The sequence below is a fragment of the Formica exsecta genome, unplaced genomic scaffold, assembly GCF_003651465.1.
Source record: "Formica exsecta isolate Colony F162 unplaced genomic scaffold, ASM365146v1 scaffold591, whole genome shotgun sequence".
In the NCBI taxonomy this organism is placed as follows: domain Eukaryota; kingdom Metazoa; phylum Arthropoda; class Insecta; order Hymenoptera; family Formicidae; genus Formica; species Formica exsecta.
In genome coordinates this window covers 1,298,635-1,310,565 of record NW_021853185.1, presented here as the reverse complement: position 1 = coordinate 1,310,565, position 11,931 = coordinate 1,298,635, and the positions used below count along the sequence as shown (strand labels likewise).

The 11,931-nt window shown below is 29.5% G+C and overlaps 3 protein-coding genes across 6 annotated transcripts in view; 1 reads left to right on the top strand and 2 right to left on the bottom strand.

Moving 5' to 3' along the window:
- The window catches only part of LOC115242399 (abhydrolase domain-containing protein 2), a 16,580-nt gene extending 14,268 nt beyond the window's left edge, over nucleotides 1-2,312 (bottom strand). For all 3 annotated transcript variants that reach the window (XR_003885041.1, XR_003885042.1, XM_029818661.1), the window contains exons 1-3: nucleotides 2,150-2,312; nucleotides 1,089-1,202; nucleotides 666-843 (exon numbers count right to left, since the gene is read on the bottom strand). Coding sequence is in view for 1 of the 3 variants with exons in the window: in XM_029818661.1 (XP_029674521.1) it covers nucleotides 666-820 (155 nt within the window). In the remaining 2 variants the exon portion in view is untranslated. The remainder of the gene's footprint in view (nucleotides 1-665; nucleotides 844-1,088; nucleotides 1,203-2,149) is intronic.
- A 122-nt stretch (nucleotides 2,313-2,434) lies between these two features.
- LOC115242400 (small lysine-rich protein 1) lies at nucleotides 2,435-3,904 on the top strand. Its single transcript, XM_029818663.1, has 2 exons — nucleotides 2,435-3,493; nucleotides 3,584-3,904. The coding sequence occupies exon 2, from the start codon at nucleotides 3,608-3,610 to the stop codon at nucleotides 3,881-3,883; it is 276 nt and encodes a 91-aa protein (XP_029674523.1). The 5' UTR covers nucleotides 2,435-3,493; nucleotides 3,584-3,607; the 3' UTR covers nucleotides 3,884-3,904.
- Nucleotides 3,905-4,047: 143 nt separating this feature from the next.
- The window catches only part of LOC115242397 (structural maintenance of chromosomes protein 5), a 17,467-nt gene continuing 9,583 nt past the window's right edge, over nucleotides 4,048-11,931 (bottom strand). The window contains exons 2-16 of one of the 2 annotated variants that reach the window (XM_029818656.1): nucleotides 11,335-11,452; nucleotides 8,596-9,191; nucleotides 8,080-8,407; nucleotides 7,656-7,994; nucleotides 7,439-7,567; nucleotides 7,135-7,342; nucleotides 6,890-7,021; nucleotides 6,279-6,800; nucleotides 6,071-6,200; nucleotides 5,750-5,996; nucleotides 5,256-5,663; nucleotides 4,870-5,097; nucleotides 4,620-4,799; nucleotides 4,411-4,506; nucleotides 4,048-4,345 (exon numbers count right to left, since the gene is read on the bottom strand). In XM_029818656.1, the coding sequence (XP_029674516.1) occupies nucleotides 4,205-4,345; nucleotides 4,411-4,506; nucleotides 4,620-4,799; nucleotides 4,870-5,097; nucleotides 5,256-5,663; nucleotides 5,750-5,996; nucleotides 6,071-6,200; nucleotides 6,279-6,800; nucleotides 6,890-7,021; nucleotides 7,135-7,342; nucleotides 7,439-7,567; nucleotides 7,656-7,994; nucleotides 8,080-8,407; nucleotides 8,596-8,642 (3,135 nt within the window). In that variant the 5' untranslated portion in view covers nucleotides 8,643-9,191; nucleotides 11,335-11,452 and the 3' untranslated portion in view covers nucleotides 4,048-4,204. Of the gene's footprint in view, nucleotides 4,346-4,410; nucleotides 4,507-4,619; nucleotides 4,800-4,869; nucleotides 5,098-5,255; nucleotides 5,664-5,749; nucleotides 5,997-6,070; nucleotides 6,201-6,278; nucleotides 6,801-6,889; nucleotides 7,022-7,134; nucleotides 7,343-7,438; nucleotides 7,568-7,655; nucleotides 7,995-8,079; nucleotides 8,408-8,595; nucleotides 9,192-11,334; nucleotides 11,697-11,931 lie in introns of those variants that run through there. The other variant, XM_029818657.1, reaches the window with a different exon arrangement.

Sequence of the window (11,931 nt, the reverse complement as noted above, 5' to 3'; positions counted from 1 at the left end):
ATATTATATATTAATAATATTATATATAATATTATAAGCTCTAAACAATTTTTTTTATTGTGTAAATAAAAATCATAAAATGTATAATATAATAATTAATAATTTATATAATTAATATAGCAATTTAATTATCTGTTTCATGTAAATTATGTTCAAAATTGGTTGAATAATTTCTTAACCAAAAAATACATATTTTATAAATTCATACATTAACATCATGCAATCTCATCTGTATTATTATATATAATCTTTTCAATATACATTAAATAAAATAAACAAATTATAGAAAACATTAAAATGCACATATATATTTTTTCCACTATAATATATATATTTTTTTACTTACACATAATGTGTGAGTACGTTTATAAAAGTATAAGAACTGTTCTTGTTTATTTTCTCGATCATGACATACGATATATAATTTGAAATTATTGCGCGTATAAGAGATAATACAGAGATCTTGTTTATACTTGCATATCAGCTGAAACGTCAGCTGGACCCGGCTCCCAGCATCGACTCTAACCTCACTTTCGCGAAACTCGCAGACCTCGAATTCTATCCGAGATTCTTATCTCTTGGATAAACTCTCTCGAGTCACAAAATTCGAAACAATCAATTCACGGATTATTTAAAATATATGAAAAATACATTTCCAGACTTACGGTTCGGCAATGACCGGCGCGATCTTCAACATTGTTGACAGGAATGATTGATCTTTGCAGACGAGAAGGGGTCTTTGTGGTGAGCTGTTCACGTTCAATATTCTGAATAGAATACACAGGATCACGGCAAACACAGCTAGTAAAGCAGTAGACATATTTCCTTAGATCTCGCGTTGCCCTGAAAGAAATATCCCACCTTTTCTGTATTCGCTCTCTATATCTCCTCCAGACTTTTCAAAGTAATCGCGCGACTTTAGTTTCTGTCTTTAAAAGATCATAGCTCAAATATCTTTTAGTATCTTGTTATAGTCACTATATGTCACTAAGTTTTTTTGACTCTGTGAAATATGTTTCTTTTTTCTCTCAGCGACATTAGTTATACCATCTGTTAAGTTTTTGCTAAAGTCATATTATTTTTTTTACCTCTTTAAATGTTATTCTTGAAGTTACGTTATCTTCTTTTATAGTTTATATGGAACGATAACAGGTTATGAGTAAGGCTGCAACGGCAGTGAACGAATACTGAAGCCGCGTGACCTGCAAGCAGAAGTAATTCTAATTAAAATGTAGAACTCAATTCTGATATCGGATGATAGGTAATGAAAATGCAGAACGACGTACATGCCGGATGATGGATTGTATAAATCAGCTGGAAAAATATTGTTAGAAAAATAAAAGATATATAACGAAATGTAAAAAAGTCGCACAGAGGCAGTAAATGCAATATATATTGCGATTGTGTATTACATCATATTGCATTCTCAGTTATTTAATCGTTATGTTTACATAAGGTACAACGAGAAGAATACCGATAATTATCATCGATGATATAAATAATAAATAAATTCGATGGTCTCACGCATTTCTTTAATCAATCGATATTTACAGAAAAAGTTCAATTTATAAATCAAGAATGTTTTTAACGCTTCGGATTGAATAAGATCGAGATGACAAATATGCAAAATATGACGGTCCATTATTTAATGTCATCGACTTGACAGCGAAGATTTTTGAATTTAAATATTTCTTTTTTCGAATTTTTATTCCTCACATCGCGGCGTAATTAGCATTTTACGCTAACTAAAAAGTTTCTATAACAAGACAATTCCTTATTCTCCAAATTCGATGTTGAAAAATAAGATATCGGAGACCAAGATAAGTTATTAATGATAATCGCAACTAATTAATCCATCTTTCTAAGTCATTAATTCCCACGTGCGAATCCCTCCGACAGCGAATTAATTAATTGATTATTGATCCTCTCTCTATCTTTTTTAGCATAACTTTAGCGTCAACATTACTGGATAATCTATATAAATAAGTAACAATAATAATAAAGAAATAAATAGAGATAAAAAGTCGCCGGAGATCTCCGTCCTATTCACACCCATCTCATAGTGTTCGCACTATTGACAAGAGTGCTCGACGAAAGACAGAGGGGAATTAATGACCGTGCTATTCGCTTTCGGATAATTTCTGCTTACCAAATGTGCAACCAGCGAATTCCGATGGGCGAGATGTGATAATTCTATCCGTTTGTGAATAAAAATTGATAAAAACTATTATTGCGACCGGCTCGCCGGCGTTTCGTTTCACAGACTCGACACGCAAATTACATCTGTTCCCGTCAAGATCCACCGGACGACTGACATCTATACGCGTCAGCGATAAACACGCTGACAGAATGGAGGGTGGAGCGGTCCGTTTCGCACTTCTCCCTCGCAATATGAAAGAAAGATGAGGATATATATATCATATATATATATTATATTATTCATATTTTATATTAATATTTTTCTGTCCGTTATATTTTATACCAAACGTAATTTATATATTATCTGATTTTTATTCGCGATAAATTGCGCTTGTATATATTCTAGTTATTCCTTATCGTAATTTTCCACGTTCTTTATTAAATTTTTCTTGCGTAAATATTAGCTCGCGAATAAATCATCTGCCTCCCAATATTTTTATCTTGTACTTAATTTTAAATTTGAATTCTGTTTGTTAAAATAAATAATTTATATATAAATTTATATATAAATGTGCAATGTAATTAAATTTGAAATTTATATAGATCGAAATATTTGACGTTTCAATTACATTATAATATTTAGACGCAAAATAACGAAATTGTTTGAACTACTATCTCATCGTGATCGAAAATATTTTGAAAAAAAGATATATTATATATAATGGTACATGTATATATACAATATATATAGACCTTATGATTTTTCGAAACTCACAATAGGTAAATACATCAGTTAATGGCTTGTACATATTTAAGGTCAAGGATGTTTAAGAGCACATACATAGATTCGAAGGTCGGTGACTCAAGATTTTTCATGCGTCACGAATGCGTAACAAATTACTATAAAAGTCGATGGTTAAAAGATCTTTACGAGAAACATCATCTTCGAAACACTAAAAGGTGCCAATCGTTGTCAGAATCTTGGTGATGCAACAAACCGGAAGAACATCTCGCTTAAAAGAAGATTTGAAAACAGATTACACAAAAGTCAAAATTCCGCCGATTCATTCTGCCTACGACGAAAACTGACATATCAATATAAATTTTTCCTTAGCATGGAAAGTGTCCTAAATATATTGTCTCGTATCGATTAATTCTGAGAAATTGGCGGTCGATAAACTTATTTTTATTGATGTAATTATTATAAGTTGATATGGCAACCCGAGTTGTGTTTATTCCATGGTAGTATGTACGACCGTGGTTTATTCCAATTCGAGTCAGACTTTTTACATATACGAGAATGCGACAAAAATGAAAGAACAATAATCAAAAGTATTTTAGCATTATTTTAAAGGTAATTAATTAATAGTAATCATATATATTTATAAAAAAGCGAATATATTCATTATTAATAAATAATATTTATTATAATTTGGATATCAAGGTATTAATCGAATAGTTTTTAACAATGGCAACGCGTGGAAAAAGCAAGAAAAAGACCGGCGTGAAAACTAATGGAAAGAATAATGGAAAAAGTGCTAAAGATGGCAATGGTAACAAGAATAAAGGATCAAAAAAATCGAGAAGAAGTGGTGGGAAAGCAAGATTTGCTATGGATATCTTTAACGAGGAGGTGATGGAAAATGCTTATTATACATGTCACAATATTATGGACGTGCTTAAGTGCCGAGGTTTCCCATGGCCAGAAGCTCAGAAAAAGAAGAAAGGAAAAAAAAAGAAATAAATAATTGCACTAATGCCTGAAAATATGTGCTTTTATGGAAAAAATAGTTTTAACATGATATATATAAATATATAAATATAGATATAATATATAAATATCATATATTTATAAATCTTATATATATATATATTTATACATGTAAAGCACATATAAATAATATAAAAATTAAAGCGCGCTAACTAAATATTAACATAAGACTTTTTTTCCTTAACATTAAGTTGATTGCAAATGCTGTTAAAAATATAATTTATCATATCTTAAGGCACGCTAACTTACGTTCTATATATTTTTAAACGTTATATTAATTTTTACATTTCTCTCCTATGTATCAGCTGTGGATGCAAAAGAATTGATGTAAGCCTCTGTATCGAATTCAAATTCTTTATCATCTGTGTTAATAACTGGCCCATTTAAGACACAGTGTACTGTCACTGTTTCTGCATATGATAAATCTAACAAAAGCTATTAAAACAACACGATTAATAAAAGTTATCATTAATAAAATTGAATAATACTATTACACTTACTTTTGGTGTGAGCAGAAAATATTGAGAACTGCCTGGCCTTCCTGTCATTTTAACGAGTAAGTTGAAGACTCGATTTTCGTTAACTGCATCCATGCCCTAGAAAATAATCGCGAAATATTTAAATTGTAAAAAAATATAAAATATGATATATAAATTATGTAAATATGTTATGCGCAATAACAAACTTTTAGAAACGTGTAATAACAAACCTGATTAATTTCATCCACACAGCGGAACGGCACGCGCGACAATTCTTGCAACGCGATCATGTAAATGGCAGTAGTTACAGTTCTTTCGCCACCGCTTTGAAAATGTCTTGTTAATTCTTGCAATTCATCTGCATCTCGGAATTTTACTCTGATTTTTAAACCGTATTGATCAAAATCCAGCTGGAAATATATCTAGTCAATAAAAGAATTTTTATTTCATATGTTGTATATACCATACATATAAACTTACAACATCTTCACCATGCGCAAGTGTAACTTCGCCAGCACAATCCATTGCAGAAAAATAGGAACTAAAATTCGTGTTTATCCTTTCAATCAGCTGCTCCAACAATGGTAACCATTTATCTTTTAATCTTTTAATCTCTTTTGTCATTTCTTCTAGTTTAATAGTCTTCTGTTTGATGAACTCAGTCAAGTTTTGAATATTATTTTGTATTTCCTCATATTCACGCAACACCTAAAGATGTAAAAAGAAAATACTCAATTGTTATTTTTATCATATAAATAATTTGTAACATGGTAAAAGAAATCAATATACAAATAAAACAATTTAGAGCCAGCGCCGGTTTCGCATACTATGTTAAAAGAATATCTTCCATTACATGTCATACTTACATTCTCGGCATCTACATTTTTCGCCATACAGAAAACTTTTGCTTGAGCAATATGTAATTCTTTATTTATTTCAGTTATAGTAGCCGGTAATTTTTCAAAGGCTTTATTCAGAGGTTTAAAGGCGTTATCTTGTGGATTAATATTATTTGTGCTTGTCAATGCTTCATTATACAGTCTTTCAGCTTCTCTCTTTAAAGGTTGAAACTCTTCATCGTGTTGCTTAAATATCCTCTCTGCATTTGTAAACATATCCTTCAAATCTGCAGCCTCATTCTCTTTAATTACTAAAGTTTGTTGTAGTAAGGCTATTGCAAATTTGACTTCGTCATTACTTGTAACGCAATTAAAACATTCCTTCAAAATTGTGTTATATTCTTTATACATTTGTAATTGTTTTTTCATAATAGCCTGTAGAGAATTCAATAAATATAAATGCAGATTTTGTACATTAGACAAAAAAATGTTTATGATAATATATATTATTTAAAAAAAACCTTAATCTCTTTAGCGCATGCAGCTTTTATATTATCAATACTCGTTCGGTCCATCTCCAGTTGTTCAATTTTGTTAGTAGCTATGCGTATTCTACTTTTCAATGCTTGAATGTGCTGAATATTTTGTTGATATTTATTTCTGTCAGTCCGATATTTTTCTAATTCTTTAGTTTCTTCACATATTTTATCTTCTTCCTGTTTAATATCAATTAGGATTTGACTCTTCTTTTCTTGCAAATTGTTTAACCTGAAGCAAATATGTATCTTTGGATAATGTGTTTAAATTTATTATTATATATTTTTATTCATTTTTTAATATACCGTTCTTGGAGTCTCTGTAGTTTAGATTTATCTAGAACAATTGATAGCATGCCATTTCCATTGACCTGTGATATTCTGGTCGATGTTGTGCGCGTGTATCTAGATATATTCACAGAATAAATGTTGTTTTCTGCAAAGAAAATTCTATTAAATTTACAGTACAAAATCGTATTTGTAAAATTCAATGCGTGTAAAAAATTTATTTTACCACTAAAATAACAACTTAAGCTGCGAGGTATACGATCTGTATTATTCTCGACTTCATTGTTTCCAACAGGAATATTGTTTAATTGATACATCGAAACCAGATATGTCATTATGACAGGCGGCGCTTCAATAAGTGATGCTAAATAATGCTTAAAGCCAAACTGTTTAATGTCTTGTAATGATATATTTGGTGGCATAATTCTTTTTGTAGTATCAGAATAAATTGCATTGACTTGTAATTTCTGTTGGTCCCTCAGGTACTTCAATAGCAGATTCATATCCTGTTTGTTTTCGCATGTAAACGCAACTAAATCCCGAAACGGTATTATGTTTTCTAAATACTTGGCATATGAAGCTTCTTTTACATTGATACTGAGCAACATGGGCTCATACACTGTAGCCGAAAATTTGTCACGATTCTCTTTCAACCAAAGCACACCTTTATATGCGTCAGGGCTCACTCGTTTCAAGAGTTCTAAACGCTTCACATCAATATTGAGAGATTGATGTTCTGCTTGCACAGCTACAATCATAATTTTAATTCATAAATTTAATAGCAAATAAACATAGTGACTGTTAACTGAAAATAATATATAATATACAAGTTTATACTTCTTATTTCACGGCCAATGTTTTCTTCTTCATGTTTCAATATATTCTTTTTATTGGTGAAATTATCCATTATTCTTCTATGTTCTTCCATATTACTTGCTATATTCTGCAATTGCTTTATTAAACTTTCCTCTGAAACATATGATACATATTGTAGTACATATACACACATATACACATTTTCTCTCTTTCTCTCTCATCAATATTTATTATTATTCTAAACAATTAAACCACCAATTACAAACCTGTTCCAATTTCGTTAATCATAAGAGAAAAATCATTTTCCAATTTGCTTTTCTGTTGTTGTGCAAGATTAATTTCTTGATCTCGATTCTCTTCTGTTTGAATTCTACGTGAACATGTATTTTCAGATTCTTTAATCCTGTTTTCATAACTAAGAATCTCATTTATCACGGTTTTCAATTTCGTATTTTTAGCATTAACTTTGTTGTTCTAAAAATATGTGACATATTTCAAATTGTTAATATAAAACATACTATTGAATCAAGTAATTTTTTGGATATAGCAGTCTTATTTTGTGTTACTTACATGATCATTTAACGACTTTTTTAACGTTGTCATATCAAACTGTATTTTTTCAAGTTTCTTTTTTATTGGTATTAGTTTAATATCTATTGATTGCATTTCTTTTGCTGCTGTATCTCTGATTTTCTTAGACTGTTACAATAAGATTTCAGTAAAAATATAATACAAAATGTTACTTAACATCACATATAAGAATTAAAATTAAAATTTTTTTGTATACCTCCACTAATTTTCTGCGCATTTCCTCGTACAGCATCCATGCCTTTTTTTGTTTCAGTGTTGTTATTTTTTTCTTTATCAACTTTCTTTCTTTTATTGTACTAACAGTTTGTTGCAATCCATCACGTCTCTGAATTTTAGATTCCAACAATCTTTTTTTATTTGCTACATCAAGCTCCAATTCCTTGAAACTGGTCCTTATTTTCTTCAGCGTTTGATGATATTCTAAAAGTTTTGGATCTCCAACAGATCTTTCAGTATTTTCTAACAATGCTTGGGCATCCATTTTCGAAAAATCTTGTACTTTATCTTGCGGTAGAAACTGACAAAGATTGTCAACCTACAAAAGGCAACAAGCAACATCAAAAAATACATTTTATGGATATAATAATATAATATATAATAATAAAAAAAGCGATATATACCTGAATATTAAGACTGGATGTGAATTCTTGTACAGCTTTTGCAGATGACAGAGCACCATTAACCATCCATTTCGATGTTCCCTCTTTGGTAAATGTCCTGACTATTACATGATCCTGTTTATTGCCATTCTTCAAATAAATTTCTATCTTTGCAGATTGACATCCATACTTGACATATTCTCCTATATGAAGTGCTCGTCCAATAATATTAGGTTTGCCACCTAAGCCAAGAACTATAGCGGCAACAATAGTAGACTTGCCAGAACCATTAGGTCCAACAATGACATTGAGATACCTGGCAGGATTTACTATGGCACTGTCATAAGTCCTGTTTGGTTAAGAAATATTGAAAGCATACATTAAACACTAAATTATTTAACAGAGTTAATATATAATGTAATATAATACGAGACAATAGAATGTAATATAATACAATACATAATGTTCAGAAAGAAAGATAGAAAATATATAAATAATATATTAATAAAAATAAAAATTGTAATTTTTCACTCTTACACAAAATTTTCCAGATATATGCGCGTGATAATTCCTTTCTCGTCCATCTCATTAGGTTAAGTTAAGAGAGTTAGATTTCAATATTTGTAAAAGATGACTACAGAATGCAATAAATGAAGCTCGCTAATAACAATTGAAAAGTTTCCAATGATAAAAATGAGATAAAACTGGTTCTTCTTGTTACTCAATTTATATTTGCAAAACTATTACACGTGTATCGGATGGCTCTAATAACGCCGAATATATTAGAATATACAGTATTAAATAGAATTCTCATTTACCGCCAAATATGTACCATACCGACAAACGGAGTTAAAGGCTGCGGTCGAGAAGATACTAGAGATGTTTCGAAGCATTGCATTAACCAATTAGAATAGAGAAATCTTTATTCTTTTTGTCCTGATTGGTCAATCAAACGCTTGGAAGCGTTTGTAGCGTCTTCCCGACCGCAGTCAGAGACATCTAGTATGAGTTGCAATGTATCAGCGTTTATGTCAATTGCATTCTCTCTTACGTGCACACTGCACATTTCATTCCTTTCTTCTTTCTCTAAAATAGCAACTTCTGGTTCATTTTTTTATCGAGCTGCATCTTGTCTGAAATATCAAATATCTGTATCTTATTTTAGAGACAGAAAGAAAATACAGTTATATGAGTGTCTCAGACGCATTAATCATGTGCTAAAATCCAATACAAAATATTAAATATTAAAATTAATATATTTTTTTTTTTTTTTTTTTAATGCAAAGAGAGTTTGACTTTTGAGAGGTTTATACATAAAATCGATAAATCTATTAGTTTTTTATTTCACATAAGCGTAGTATCGAATTAATAATGTTTAAGAAAAATATTGTAAAATTCTAACAAAATTTTTAATTGTTTTTAGAATGAATATGCAGAAATGATATATTGACTATACAAAGAATTTTTTTTTTAAACTCAATAAAAATTTTTTTTCTTCTGCCATTACATATTGATATGATATATTTTTTATTATCTTCTTTTACTTGTTTATATATGCGTCTATTATATATCAGTTATATATATTGATAATGATCACATATGTTGCAAAATATTTTGAATAATTAATTATTCTCGAGCGTTTTCAATATGAAACAGGTCGAATCCTTTAAAAACTTGTGTCTTTTTACATAGAAATCGTTACAGCTGTTGTAGATAATTTGCAATGAACACGAAGTTTTTGGGAATTTTAAAAATATCTTGTTTCAACTGCCTATAAATCATTTTATATCGATATGTATTGATAAATAGTTTTGACATTTTATTGGGACAAACTTGAAAATTATACGAAACGAGAAGAATTTAATAGTATATTGTAGGTTTTTTCTTCAAATAAATCCTACATCAATTTCTCGTTTTCAAGGCGTACAATTCCGCGCATACATATCAAAATATTTAAAAAAATATTTTTGAAATGAAATTAATATTTAAAAAAATATTAATTTCACATTTTCGTTTGTGTACATGAATCAAAATATACTGTCCCATAACTTGAAATGTTTCTCTCTTCATTTCACGCACACATAATATCATTTTTATTATATAATTTCTTATCTAATAATTTAAAATTATACGTAAATATATCTCAAAAGGTTCTTTCTAGATATACTTTCAAGGATGTATCGTACGTATCGCATTTTTATGCATAAATTTTTTGTTATATTGTTAGTATGATTATTATCGTTGCATTATAAAGAGATAAGTAATAAGCATGCTACTTTATGTGGAACGTCGTGCGTAAACACGTAGAAATATTTAAAACGGAAATATTCATGTAAAACAGAAATCCATAGCGCAAGTGCACCGGACCAAGCAGAATTACGTAAAATGCTCGCGCATAAATTGAAATTTTGCGCATAAATAATATATGTATTGTATGGAGAACATTCAAATAAGCAGAGACGTATGATAAATATGCGTTTATGCTGAATAGCTTTTAAATTTTAAATGCGCTTAATATGTCTTTACATTTCAAAAAGTGCAGGGTAATTATTGCGTTCATCGCAAGAAGACATGCACAAAAGAGGCTTTAAAAACGATAGCCCTCATGCGCCTATATCTGTATATTAAATAAAAAACATAAGGCAATTATGCTATCTATAATAAAAGGCTTTCTATGATTATAACGTGTTATTTATAATAATTTCTAATGTACTAATTTTGTCTACTTTACAAATGCAATTTTACAATTTCTAGGCTTTAAACGAAAATGAAACATAAAAATAATATAAGGAACACGATAAGGAATAAAACATGTACGTGTGTGTCTGATACAAATAATCTGTAACTATAAGAGGCGATCGATTACAAAGTATAGACTAAAATATCAAATAAATAAGTCTGTGTGGCAATCCTATAGTTATCTCTGATATATAAAAGGAATGTCTTTTTCCTTTCATCTGTAAATTCTTTAACCCATCATTTGGATATTTCGACAATCTTGTAAAGAAAAAAATCAGTTCTTAATTGATCAAAGAATCCATAAATTAAAGAAGACGCGGTAAAGTTTGGGGAATACTTTACATATATTATTATTTAGAATTTGCCGGAGACCATTTCGATTTAAAATTTTGATACTTCCATTTTATTTTTCTATTATTGAATTTTTTGTTTGAATTGTTTTCACGTCTTTTACCTAAAGTAAGAACATAATCATATTTAAAGTGGATGTTTAATGTTTAATTTCCGAAAACAACTCGAACAACTTGTTAGAAATACCTTTGTCCTTCAAGTTTCACTTGTCAACGATAATTTGATGAAGTTTCGTTAAGACGTAATGTGATCGACGCATTATCGTAATGATAATGTTTGTACCATTTCATCCCTTTTGTTATCGCTGAAACACAAAAAAACACTCAGCTTGAAGTAATTTGTTGTCTATAGACCATAACGTACTTGTTAACAATTTCATCAGTCGAGGGAATACGTCGATTAATTTTAATCTAGATAATAGCATTGTCCTTGCATCATAACTCGGTTTATCAACATTACATTCGTTACGCATACGCCTTTCACGGCGATCTATATCAGTGTTTCTCAAAACACGCGCGACGCAATTCAACAGCGCTTTAGTGTATAATATTATGTACAATATAAATACAATTCGTTTTAATAGACTTGCAAAAATAATTTGAACTCATCATTATCTGTGTAAATTAAGAATAAATATTGAGATGACAGTATATTTTTTGAATTGAGTAAAAAATTTTATATTTAATATTACGATAAAATAGAATCAGAAATATTAGATCTCGGAGAGATTTGTGGATGCATAATAATGTCGAACATCCTATACGCGCAATATATATATACATA